We start from the raw sequence: 11,541 nt of genomic DNA, 5'->3' as shown, positions 1-11,541 counted from the left end.
TATATATATATATATATATACACACACACACACACACACACACACACACACATATTTTTATGTGTTTTTATGTGTCTATTGGCTGGCATCCAGGCCCAGTTCGACCATTGCTGGCATCGCCACCAGCACATCTAATGAGGATAAGCAGTATAGAAAATAGATGGACATCTAATCTCATGGGAATCATAGGCATGAAGATTACTCGTATAAATAGAGGCATCGGGGCCAGAACGACTTCTTTTTCTTTTTTGCCCACACCTTCACAGCTTGTAAATGGACTTTGTGTCGCTAATGCGTGCTGAAAAATGGAAGTGTTGAACGATGGTGGCAGGCGCTAAACACAAGGTAGTTAAGCCAGCGGGCACGTTGCTTTGCAGACCTCCGCGCCTCCTTGTCTCTGTTCGCAGCTTCACGACAAAGCGACCGACAGCACTCCTACGAGTCTGCGCGGTCGCACTGTCACAATGTGCCCATCAGGCTTTTTAATCTGTCATGTCTTGTTGTCACTTTTGAGGCTGTTTGATGTTGGGAGCGCAAGAAGACGAACAGCTCGTCCTGTCATTGCAAAAGCAGAGAACATGGATTTTCTTTCAACACATGATGCAGCGACGCTTGCGTGTGTGTGTGATCATCTGTCTTCCCTTTATTTTTATCGTCTTGTACATCTTCACTGTCTGGCCTGTCATCATGCACCACGATAACGCCTTTAGGCTAATCCCAAACACTCACGGTCATCCTAATAGCATCGTTGCATCAGTCTGATTGGAAGAATTTGGGAATGAAAAAAAAAAATCAACAAATCGAGCGAGCACTTTGGTGTCGTTCATTGAGGCATGTCGATTTTAGTTGACGATTAGGCTAACTCCATATGGTTCAAAGATACATGTCATTGCGGCTCAAAATGCTCATGGTTGAATTTAGTCGCAAATCATATGAAAAAGTGACGCACTCTACTGCTTAGCGCAACATTACATTGTCCTATGATATCGTATTAATTAACTCATTCACTCCCAAAGACGTTTTTAAACGTCTTTTCAGACTTGGTCCAGAATTGGCTGGCACTGAATGAGTTAAAAAGGTTTCCCTCCAAGGACCACCTCAAAACGATTAGCCGCCCCGAGTACCACCATCATGACCAATATTAAAATACAGTAGGGTAGTAGGCCTTAGTGTTCATAATAAAGGTTTTTAATGATTGGGCGCAACAGATAATGTATCGGACCTTAAACTTTCCACTTTCCAGGGCAATCACTGGACTCCTCATTTCATTTGAAAAACTTCTTTGATTTGAGCAGAGAAACAGATCAATAAGTGGCTCGCCGAACCCGTCGCCCACTTAGAATACGAAATGCGCACCAAGATGGGAGCCTGCACATTTCCCCTTAACGTTCCACCCCGCTTTTGTCGGTAACGAGACGAGTGAGATGATTGAATTTGCCAGCGCGTTGCTCAGACTCTCCCTGCATTTGGTAATGTTTTGTACGAGCCGTCAGAGAGGGGGAGAATGAAATCAATCTGCGTGATTAGTATGCTAAAGCGGGACTCGGCAGAACATGAGACAGAAAGCGGTGGTCTTGTGCGCTCCTCACAAATGTACATTTTCTGCTTCAATTAGAATTATTTATTCGAACTCCTCTACGACGGCGGTCGCCAGTCGAACACAAAGCAAGAACATTCATAGCATCAAACTCATCAAGTTACCAAAAGTGACTTTTCACCTCTCGAAATGCTGCAGTTGTCGGCGAAGCGATCCAACGGCCACAGCGTTTGAGAACGGAGACATTTTTTTTTTTTTACTATTTTAAAGTTTCATTTGATATAAATGCTGATTTATTTATTTATTTTATCATTGAAATGTGACAGGTTTGTTAACAACGCTCATCTGCGAAACATTTTTATGTCCTCTTCATCAGCTGAACATCCCTGACTTTTTTGTGTGCAAATGCATTTGACTTTTTAACTTGACTTTGTTGATCCCTTCCAGCCAACAAGGATGGCCGCGGACGACGAGGAGCTGCTGTTTCACACAACCCGGGGAGAAGAGGAGGAAGAAGAGCAGGTGGAGGTGGCGACGGTTGGAGGTTTGAGGCATGCGGTGGTAGGCGGACCGTGGAGGGTTGTGGCCTGGGTCTACACGCGGTCCTGGGCCAGCGGGGCCGTCCTCGGGGGCTTTATCATCCTGCCCTGCACCTTGTTTGCCTTCATGCTCCTCTACTGCCCGCCTCTGGACATCGACCTCTCCTACGGTGCCTTCGAAGTGCACAGTCACTTCTCTGCCGAGCGTTTCGACGCCCTCACCGTTGCGTTGAAGACCCAGCTGGGCTCCTGGGACAGACGCAAGAGGGACTCGGATGGCGGCGAGGCCGAGGCTCTGGGGGAGCTACCGATGGAGAAGCCGGTCAACAACGGGACACTCGACGACGCCCCCGAGACAGCCGCAGGCCATCAAGCGTCAGCCCTCCGCGGACGGCGCTCGACCCCCAACTACTACCTCCAGAGTCAGGCCTTGTGGAGGATCGAGCTGGTGTTCGTGGCTCAGGGCGAGGGCGACGGCAACATCTTCACTCCCGAGCGCCTGCGCACCATCCACAAGGTGGAGCGTCTCCTCATGCAACACCCGCACTTCCCTCAGTTTTGCTGGAAGCCCATGGAGGTGCTGAGGGACCTCCCGCTGGGGCCCTCGTACTGCTCCCCGCCCAGCTCGCTCCTGTCGTACCTCTACCCCAGCGAGCGAGGTGGGAAGATCTACTACGACGGCATGGGTCCAGATCTGGCCGACATACAAGGTGAGCGCACGGTAGGATCAAACACCACATTAATGCCTCTTTTCCGCCAAGATATACCGCAATTGGCCCGAATATAAGACGGCCCTGATTATAAGACGACCCCCTATTTTTCAAGACTCAAGTTTGAAAAAAGACTTTTTGAACACCAAATTAATTTTTATGCAGAAAATAATGACAGTACATCTGAAACAAATGATTATAACAATATATTTGAGAGAAAAAGCATGTTATTTTGCCTCATTCAAATCTAAAGTGCTATCACATTCGTCAATGAATGGCTTCTGGTTTTGGAAATGTAAATTACATCATAACTTCTGCTCAGCTGCCGGTTAACCTGGCCGATCTTCGACCCACTTTTCTCCAGATTGTCGCTATGTTTCTCTATTTTCTGTTATCTCTTCTATTATTTTCTTCTCTTTCCTTTCTTACCGCTATTTTTTATTTTTCTTCTTCGTGCTACCGCTATTTTTATTTTTATTCTTCGTGACGGGGGTTCACTTTGGCCTGGGGAGTCAAGCTCAGCATTCATTTCAATGATATCTGGCGCCATCTAGCGTCGCAAATGGGTATAATGTCTAGACCCCGAATATAAGACGACCCCCACTTTTTCAGTCTTATTTCAATGCAAAAAACACTGTCTTATATTACAATACAATACGGTAAATCACAGGTTTTATATTTGATGAATATTACAACATTTATGATGTGAAATTTTGGGCGGCGGGTCGCTCGACTGGTTAGCACGTCCTTGATGAATATTACAACATATATGATGTAAAATTTTGGGCGGCGGGGCGCTCGACTGGTTAGCACGTCTACCGCAGAGGCGCAGGCTTCCTGGCCTTCCTGTCAGGAGTTTGCATGTTCTTCCCCGTGCCTGCCTGGGTTTTCTCTGGGTACTCCGGTTTCCTCCCACATTCCAAAAACACGCATGGCAGGCTGATTGAACACTCCGAATTGTCCTTAGGTGTGATTGTGAGTGTGGATGGTTGTTTGTTTCTGTGTGCCCTGCGATTAGCTGGCAACCAGTTCAGCCCCACCCCTGCATGGAAACCTGACTGCCCCAAAGTCCTCCTTACTTGTCCCTGCAGGTTCGTTGAGTCTGGCCATCACCCACCCTCAGTTCTACTGGTACGTGGATGAGAGTCTCTCCCCCGATCACCTCTCCTCCTCCCTCCTGCGAAGCGAAATCCACTTCGGCGCCCCTCTCCCGTCCTACTACTCCGTGCAGGACCGAGCGGATGAGCAGAGGAGCCACTTCAAGGACTTTGCGGTTCAGTATGCCGAAATCCTGGCCAAGCAATCCACCAGGTCAGACCAAGTCTTGTCATTGGGTTGACAGTGGTGCGAGTTGACTCCAAGTCGTCCCTCCTCTCTGTCTTGGCCGTCTTGCTGATGTCAGCCAGGTGAAGGTTCTCTATGGGGGAACGGAGCTGTTTGACCATGAAGTGAGGCACACCTTCAGGAATGATATGATGCTGGCAGTCATCAGTGGAGTCTGCATTACCGTGCTGGTCTACGTCCTGACCTCTTTCTCTGGTATCGTTGATAGTCACACTCGTATATCAAACAGTTTGCGGTCGGGCGATTCATCGATTTCAACTATTCATTAGAATTAATCGTCCCGCGGCGTCGGCTGTTTTTTTCCTTCTCTCCCCCCGCGCAGCTTTTCTGACGTTCTTCGGGTTGGCCAGCATCGGTGTGAGTTGCCTGATGGCTCTTTTCTTGTACCACGTGGTGTTCGGCGTCAGGTACCTCGGGATTCTCAACGGAGTGGCCGCCTTCGTCATCATCGGAATCGGTAGGGGAAATAAATGCAACTTGGAACTGGCGAGGGGTGGGGCGGGCAAATGATAGCCTGTCATTTTCTTTGCTTCTTCGCTCAGGGGTGGATGATGTGTTTGTGTTCATCAACACCTTCAGACAGGCGGCCCATCTCGGCCATCCGCGGCGGCGTATGGTCTACACCGTCAAGACGGCCGGCCGAGCCACTTTCTTCACCTCCTTCACCACGGCGGCCGCCTACGCCGCCAACGCCTTCTCCAAGGTCGTCACAGAACAAGCGTCCGATTTCCGGTCTCGTTGCGTTGCATGAATAGAAAGTGCCGCGCTCGGCGGTCACTTTCCCGCAAAGTGAACGTTTCAAGGTTCTTTGACACAGATCCCAGCGGTGCGCGACTTTGGCCTGTTCATGGCCCTCATTGTCAGCTGCTGCTGGCTTTGGGTTTGCATCCTGATGCCGGCCGCCTTGTGTATCTGGACGCGGAGCGTGGAGCCGCACGAGAACGACGGGTCCCGCTGGTGAGAGACTTTTGTTTGCGCAAGGCAACAATGCGTCACTTGTGTCATGAGATCTTTTGGATTTTCTTTTCTGGAAAAGTTTCTGATCCATTTGATTACCGGTAGTCGAACTACATTAATGCTTTAAATTATGATTTTATTTGTTTTCAAGCTTATACTGCAAAAAAAAAAAAAAAAAATGCATCTTTAAAAAAAAAAGAAATAGAAAAGAACTAGTTGTGTTTGTGCATGCTGCGCAATCTGTAGATGGAATCCCCTCCTCTGTCTCGCTCCCTAAACGGCCTCTTTCCTCACAAGCTGCAAGTCGTTTGGGGGCTTGTCATCGAGCCACGGCCCTCTGTCGGACGAGGATGACGACGTGGCCCTGCTGTCGGTGGAAACGGAGCCAGGTGAGATTATTATCCGGCACGGACTCGTAAACGGCCGCTCGCGCGCTCGTCCGCAACTCCCCTTTGTCGTCTGTGTCCGGCGCCAGATCTTCAAGAGGCAGACGGCGACGCGGGCATTCTTTCCCTGTCGGTGGAGGCACCGCTGAACCCCGCAGGGCATCGGCACCAAGGTGTGGTCAGCGCAAAACTGCAGCGGGCCCTGCAGCATTTCGTGGTCCAGCCAGCTGTGGAAAGGAGGAAAACTATTCTAGGTAAGGCCATCACAGAGTGAACTGGGCTGGAAATTTCCAAGGAGCACGGTGACCATTTATACGTTCCAAAAACATTTCTCCGCATGATTTCCAAGCTATAAATATTTTACCAAGGTTGTCTTACCTCACCTGTGCGAGTCTACAAGAGCTGGAGAGAACTGCGGGGGCGGCGGAAGGGGGTTCTGCTCGTCAACAGACATGAACCAGCCAAAACATGCAGTTTGGTGGCTCATTTTGTTTCACGGTTGAACATTGAACATGTTCACTTCTTAAGAGTGGTGTTTTCCGACAAGTTTTGGACAAAAAAGTAAAAGTGCTGTAGAACATGCATGTATGGGTATTTGTGAAAGCAGCATGATAAATCTGGAAAGAGAACAAGAACAATTTTAGATAAAATACGCATTTCAAAAGATATTTACTTCAGGGCCCGGATAATTCATTGTCCGGCTGATTTAAGCGGACGATATTAAAACGCTTTTCAAATCTGAAAAAATCAGCAATATTTTGGATACATTTTAATGATTTTTTTTATAAATGAAATACAACATCAGACAAAGAATGTAATTCTGCCAAATATCAAAATAAGCAAAAAATAATAATAATTAATCCATGTGGGCCGGTGCCTAATGAATGTGGAAGTGCACTATCAAATATACAACAAAAAAAAAAAAAATCAACAGCTGTTAAACATTTTATGCATGATTATGTGTGCTTAGTACACCAGTGATGCTTTGAGCAAATACTAAGTCGTACTTGTATTTTGCACGTCACAAGACATGAAATCTATTTTTCACCCTGATTGCCACCCAGGCGTCTTCCTCGTGCTCTTGCTGGTGTCTGCGGGCTGTTGCTGCCTGCTGAGGCCAGCCTCCCGCGCCCCCTTACTCTTCCGCCAGGACACCAACCTCCAGACTCTTCTGGCTCTCAGGAGCAACCTCAGCAGTCAAGGTATCTCCTGCCCCATGTGCTCAGGTAAGGCCGCATCAGCTGCTCCAAACCAGACATTCCTCTCAAGAAAAAACAAGCACCGTGTATTCTTCAGGGGTGTTCATGGAGAAGCCGCACTCGTTGTCCCGTCACGCATCCTCATCAACATTCGGGATGTCCACGCATGAGCCGGCCAACAGCACAGCAGCCGCTTCAACGGCGCCTCCAAACGCAGCACAGCAAAATGCGAACAGCAACCAAACAGGTAAAATGGGAGGGAAAGAAGGAAGGGAAGACCTCCGATCCAAAACACGACGAATGCAGACTTGCAAATTTGACATTCTTTTTTTTTTTTTTTCAACAAATATATTGCCTCAACAAAAGATGAACTAATCTTTACGCAATGAATGTTGTGACAAAATAAGTTGTTTTTTTTTTTAAATGTGGCTGTGGGTTTGTGGGAAGGTAAGAAGGCAAGCGAGTACGTATGACGGTGGATATAAAAAGTCTGCACACCCCTGTCTGTTTTTTGTAATGTAAAAAAAAAAAATTGGACCTAGATAAATTCTTTCAAAACTTTTCCACCATTTATGATATAAAAAGTCTGCACACCCCTGTCTGTTTTTTGTGATGTAAAAAAAAAAAAATCGGACCGAGATAAATTCTTTCAAAACTTTTCCACCATTTATATGAATTATAACCTCCAATATATCACTCCATTAAAAACAGCGACAACAAAAAAGAGAGATAAAACTGATCCCATGTGGTTGCACAAGTGTGCACACCCTCTTTTAACTGGGGAGTGCCGCTCTGGTAGAATCAACAAAATGCATTCAAATTCAAGTTAACACTCGATGGGAGCCAGCACATGCGCGACACCTCTGATCAACCCCTAATAAAGTTCAGCTGTTCTAGTCAACTTTCTCTTGAGCTACCAACCCACAGACAGAGACGAGCCTGTGTCGATGCATTTCTGAGCTCTCCCTTTATTTTCGTAGGCTTCTTACTCACGGTCTTCATATCAAAGTTGGAGGCGAGAAGCTCGGCCAGCGTTTACCGCTTCTCCCTTAACGCCAGTACTCCTTCCCCATGGACGCTGTGCGGCACAGAGCGCGAGCAGGTGTCTTCATTTCAGGTAGGCGCACGTGACCCACACACCAGGGATGGAAGCAAGTGGCACGCGGTATGCGCAAGTCCGAAGTAAGTCTCAAGTCTTCACCTTCACGTTTCAAGCAAGTCCCGAGTTACTGTTCACAATTCAATTCGATACGCCATAGACAGGCTAAGGAAACTAGCGTCACCTTTGCGGTAATGTTCAAACTTTAAGCAAGCGGCCCCCCTCGGTGTGTCTTTGAACAGAAGTCGTCGTCTTATTTCTTGTATATGGACAGGCCTTCAATCATCCGTGGCGCAACTACACCAAAAGAATGACAGTGTGCGTCTCCCACGACTACTACCCGTATCCCGGCTGGATGATCACGTCTGGATCCTGTGACCGTCGCCACAGCTGGATGCCTGAATTTTCCTTTTATGTGGCGGCATCGGCGCAGCAGCACAGCAGGTAAAGCGCACGACGTGAGCATTTAATCAGACTCTGTTAAGACAAAAAAAAAAAAAAAAAAAGCCCCAGTACATTTCAGTTGTATTTAACTTTTTAGTACATGACATTTGCATGGGATCTTTCCGAACTGTTTGTTTTTCAATTTTGAATTGATAGGAAACTGCATTTTGCCCAGCACAAACTGCGGCCTCATGCGACCCGCGTGTGCGTCAGCCCGCCTGGCTGCGGCGTCAGCGGCACCCCCGACGGACCCGCACGGGGAACCTTTTACGCTCCTCTTCCCAGAGGTGAGACCGAGGCGCGACTGACACGCCATATGTTGTCCACATGACGATTTCTTGTGCCCTCTCATTCAAGATTCCGCCTCCGCGGCACCCGAGAAAGCATCCAAGATGTTTGGCTTCAACCCGTGCACAGGCGGCGCCTGCGGCCGGCCGGCCGTGCGTCCTCTGGTCGACACGGGCGCCATGGTCTTCGTGGTCTTTGGCATCTTGGGAGTTAATCGGACGCAGCGCCGAGGCAATCATGTCATTGGAGACATGGTGAGGCTCCTGCGCCTTCATCGCGTGTCAGTCAACGGAATTCTGTGAAGTCAAGCTGCTCTTTATACCAAACAGGGCAACGTCATATTGGATCCCGACTTTGACATTTTCCAGGAAATGGGACACTTGTGCAAGATTTGCAAAGCCGTGAGTGCAAATAAACAACTCGTGAAGCCCGGAGGAGCGCAGTGTTTGCCTTCAGGTAACATCCGACAAGAAATTGCTTGCCTGATTTGTTGCCAAAGCTTTATAACGTCGACATCACAGGTGTCAAACTCAAGGGCCGGGTGGGCCAGATCGGGCCCGCCACATCCTTTTATGTGGCCCGCGAAAGCAAATCAAAGATGTCAGCTTTCATGATGCTTGCTAAAGTCTCCACCAAAATTTCAAATTCTCATTTGTAATAAATAAAAGTGATACTGTAAGCATTTCCTTTTCACCAAACTCCTCCCAGTAAATTTAACGGTAGGTGAATAAACCGTTATTTTTTTTACTTCCTTATATGATTTCAGTCATCATGGCCCTAGAGGGGAAACTGTAATTAAAATCTGGCCCGCGCTAAAAAATGAGTTTGACACCCCTGGTCTACATGAGGTCTTTTTTTTTAATCACCGGTTCACAAAAACAACCATCACGCCGTCTTTTTACATAACTACTTATGAATGTAACACGCACACGAGGTGCAATGATTCATCAACAACTAATCAATTATGTTTGATTATTGAATACTCATTTGGAGACCTTCTTTAGCTTCAAATTGTCCAAGTCCTTGAGAATTCAGTTTCTCAACAGAAAATGTTCTCTGTAAATTATGACATTATCATAAAAAGTATCATATATTTGCTTTGCGATGAGGTCACAAGTTGTCCTCCGTCCTGCCTCTGCTGCATCCGGAATGTCACGCTCTGCCCGAGCCCAACCTGCTCCCGGACCAGCTCTCCCACGGGGCGGTGGGAACGCACGCCGGGAAGGTCCGATGGCTCTCGATGGCCTTTGAGTCGGTGAGTCGCCTTCTGGCCGCTCGGCGCTTCGGGTTCATCCGTCGCCCTTCAGTCCCGCCTCCTTTCGTTCCAGACCACGTACAAGGGCAAGTCCTCCTTCCAGACTTACTCCGACTTCCTGCGGTGGGAGACCTTCATCCAGGAGCAACTCTCGGCTCTTCCGCCTTCTTCGGCCTTAAGGCGAGGCTTTCAGACCTGTGAGCACTGGAAGCAGATCTTCATGGAGATCATAGGTACGGCGGTGTAGGTGTGTGTGTGTGTGTGGCGCTAGTTGGATAGGTGGGCAAGTGCGTTTGTGCGTCATGAGGCAACTTAACGGAGTGTGTTGTAGGTGTTGAGAGCGCCCTCTGGAGTCTGCTGCTGTCCCTGCTTATCTGCGTGGCTGCCGTCTCGGTTTTTACCGCTCATCTTTTCCTACTGCTTCCAGTCCTCGTCACCATCCTGGGTACCGTCATGAACCTTTCAGGTCATTGAAAGCTCCTCAGTCCCGCTTAGGCTTCAATGGTGCCACTGTGGTCTTTTGTCAGGAGTGATCTGCGTGGTGGGCGCGGCCATGTACTGGTTGGGCTGGGAGTTGGGAGCGGTGGAGGCCATTTCTCTGTCCATCCTGGTGGGATCCTCAGTGGATTACTGTCTGCACCTGGTGGAAGGGTACATGCTGGCCGGGGAGACGGCACCTCTGGCTGCGGGACTCGGCTGCGTAAGCCTGGATCGTCTATCTTGCTTCAGGCATCATGCCCGTCTAGCTGCCGTTCATCCACTGTCATCTACTATACCCATTTACCTACTTATCTACGTCGCCATCGTTCATCCACATATTCTTTGCACCTACATACTGTATCATACCTAGTTGACTACTTATTATCCTACCAGCCATCTTTCCTATGTACCTCCAGACCTATTTAGCGATCGTGCATCCACCAGTGTTTCCCATGCCATCCATCCACCCGCCACCTGTCACCCATAAATCAATTTCATACAATTCATTCACCACCTGTCTCTACTATTACATGCACATTTAGCTGTTCTCCATCCACCCATCTTTCCGATATACCTAAATATTCATCTGACTAAAATCTATTTTCCCCATACCCGTCGAGCTAAAATCCATCCATTTTCGATATATAGCTACATACCGATGTATCTATCCTTCATCCAGCCATTGTACTGCACATATCTAATACCATCCATCCACCACATTTCTTTCCTATTTACCAACATACCTTTCTAGGCGTCATCCATCCAGCCGCCCATCTTTCCAGAGATCCTGCTGTACTCTGACTTGAGCTGTCATCCATTACTCATTTCCTTGTGTTCCTACATACAGTTCATATTTCGCTATCTCGCTTGAGGTACAGCAGCTTCTTCAAATCACCAAGTTCCTCAGGCATGGGAGAACAACGGCTAAAAGTTTGCGCAGTGCCTTTGAAGGAGGCGAGTTAGACATGAAATGAGGCCCAAATCACCATGTGGCATTCACGTCGCCTTTTGTTGGCAGGAGGCTGCGGCTCGGAGGCAGAGACGCAGCGTGGAGGCAGTCAACCATGTGGGTGTTGCCATAGTGTCCAGCGCTGTTACCACGGTGATCTCCACGCTCCCCCTCTTCTTCTGTGTCATCGTGCCTTTCGCTAAGTTCGGCCAGATCGTGGCCATTAACACCGCCGTCTCCATTTTGTTCACCCTGACCGTGACCGTGGCCACGCTGGCCAGCGCGGCGCCTGCCGACTTCAGCCGGACGCCCGGCGGCGTGCTGAAAGCCGCCGCCGCTGCGCTGGCGCTGGCG

The 11,541-nt window shown here is 48.5% G+C and overlaps 1 protein-coding gene across 1 annotated transcript in view; it reads left to right on the top strand.

The window, feature by feature from the left end:
* The window catches only part of disp3 (dispatched RND transporter family member 3), a 15,293-nt gene that overhangs the window by 1,422 nt on the left and 2,330 nt on the right, over positions 1-11,541 (top strand). Inside the window, exons 2-21 of the mRNA XM_019885552.1 lie at positions 1,985-2,786; positions 3,878-4,097; positions 4,189-4,325; positions 4,453-4,587; positions 4,673-4,833; positions 4,948-5,087; positions 5,385-5,476; positions 5,563-5,727; positions 6,538-6,699; positions 6,770-6,919; positions 7,653-7,789; positions 8,046-8,215; positions 8,372-8,502; positions 8,573-8,757; positions 8,833-8,959; positions 9,613-9,758; positions 9,832-9,991; positions 10,090-10,203; positions 10,286-10,458; positions 11,257-11,541. Of these exons, the coding sequence (XP_019741111.1) occupies positions 1,994-2,786; positions 3,878-4,097; positions 4,189-4,325; positions 4,453-4,587; positions 4,673-4,833; positions 4,948-5,087; positions 5,385-5,476; positions 5,563-5,727; positions 6,538-6,699; positions 6,770-6,919; positions 7,653-7,789; positions 8,046-8,215; positions 8,372-8,502; positions 8,573-8,757; positions 8,833-8,959; positions 9,613-9,758; positions 9,832-9,991; positions 10,090-10,203; positions 10,286-10,458; positions 11,257-11,541 (3,783 nt within the window). The 5' untranslated portion in view covers positions 1,985-1,993. The remainder of the gene's footprint in view (positions 1-1,984; positions 2,787-3,877; positions 4,098-4,188; positions 4,326-4,452; positions 4,588-4,672; positions 4,834-4,947; positions 5,088-5,384; positions 5,477-5,562; positions 5,728-6,537; positions 6,700-6,769; positions 6,920-7,652; positions 7,790-8,045; positions 8,216-8,371; positions 8,503-8,572; positions 8,758-8,832; positions 8,960-9,612; positions 9,759-9,831; positions 9,992-10,089; positions 10,204-10,285; positions 10,459-11,256) is intronic.

The sequence above is a fragment of the Hippocampus comes genome, unplaced genomic scaffold (genome assembly GCF_001891065.2).
Source record: "Hippocampus comes isolate QL1 unplaced genomic scaffold, H_comes_QL1_v1.1 scaffold78, whole genome shotgun sequence".
In the NCBI taxonomy this organism is placed as follows: Eukaryota; Metazoa; Chordata; class Actinopteri; order Syngnathiformes; family Syngnathidae; genus Hippocampus; species Hippocampus comes.
The sequence above is the reverse complement of the archived record's forward strand: the minus strand, read 5'-3'. Positions and strand labels throughout refer to the sequence as shown.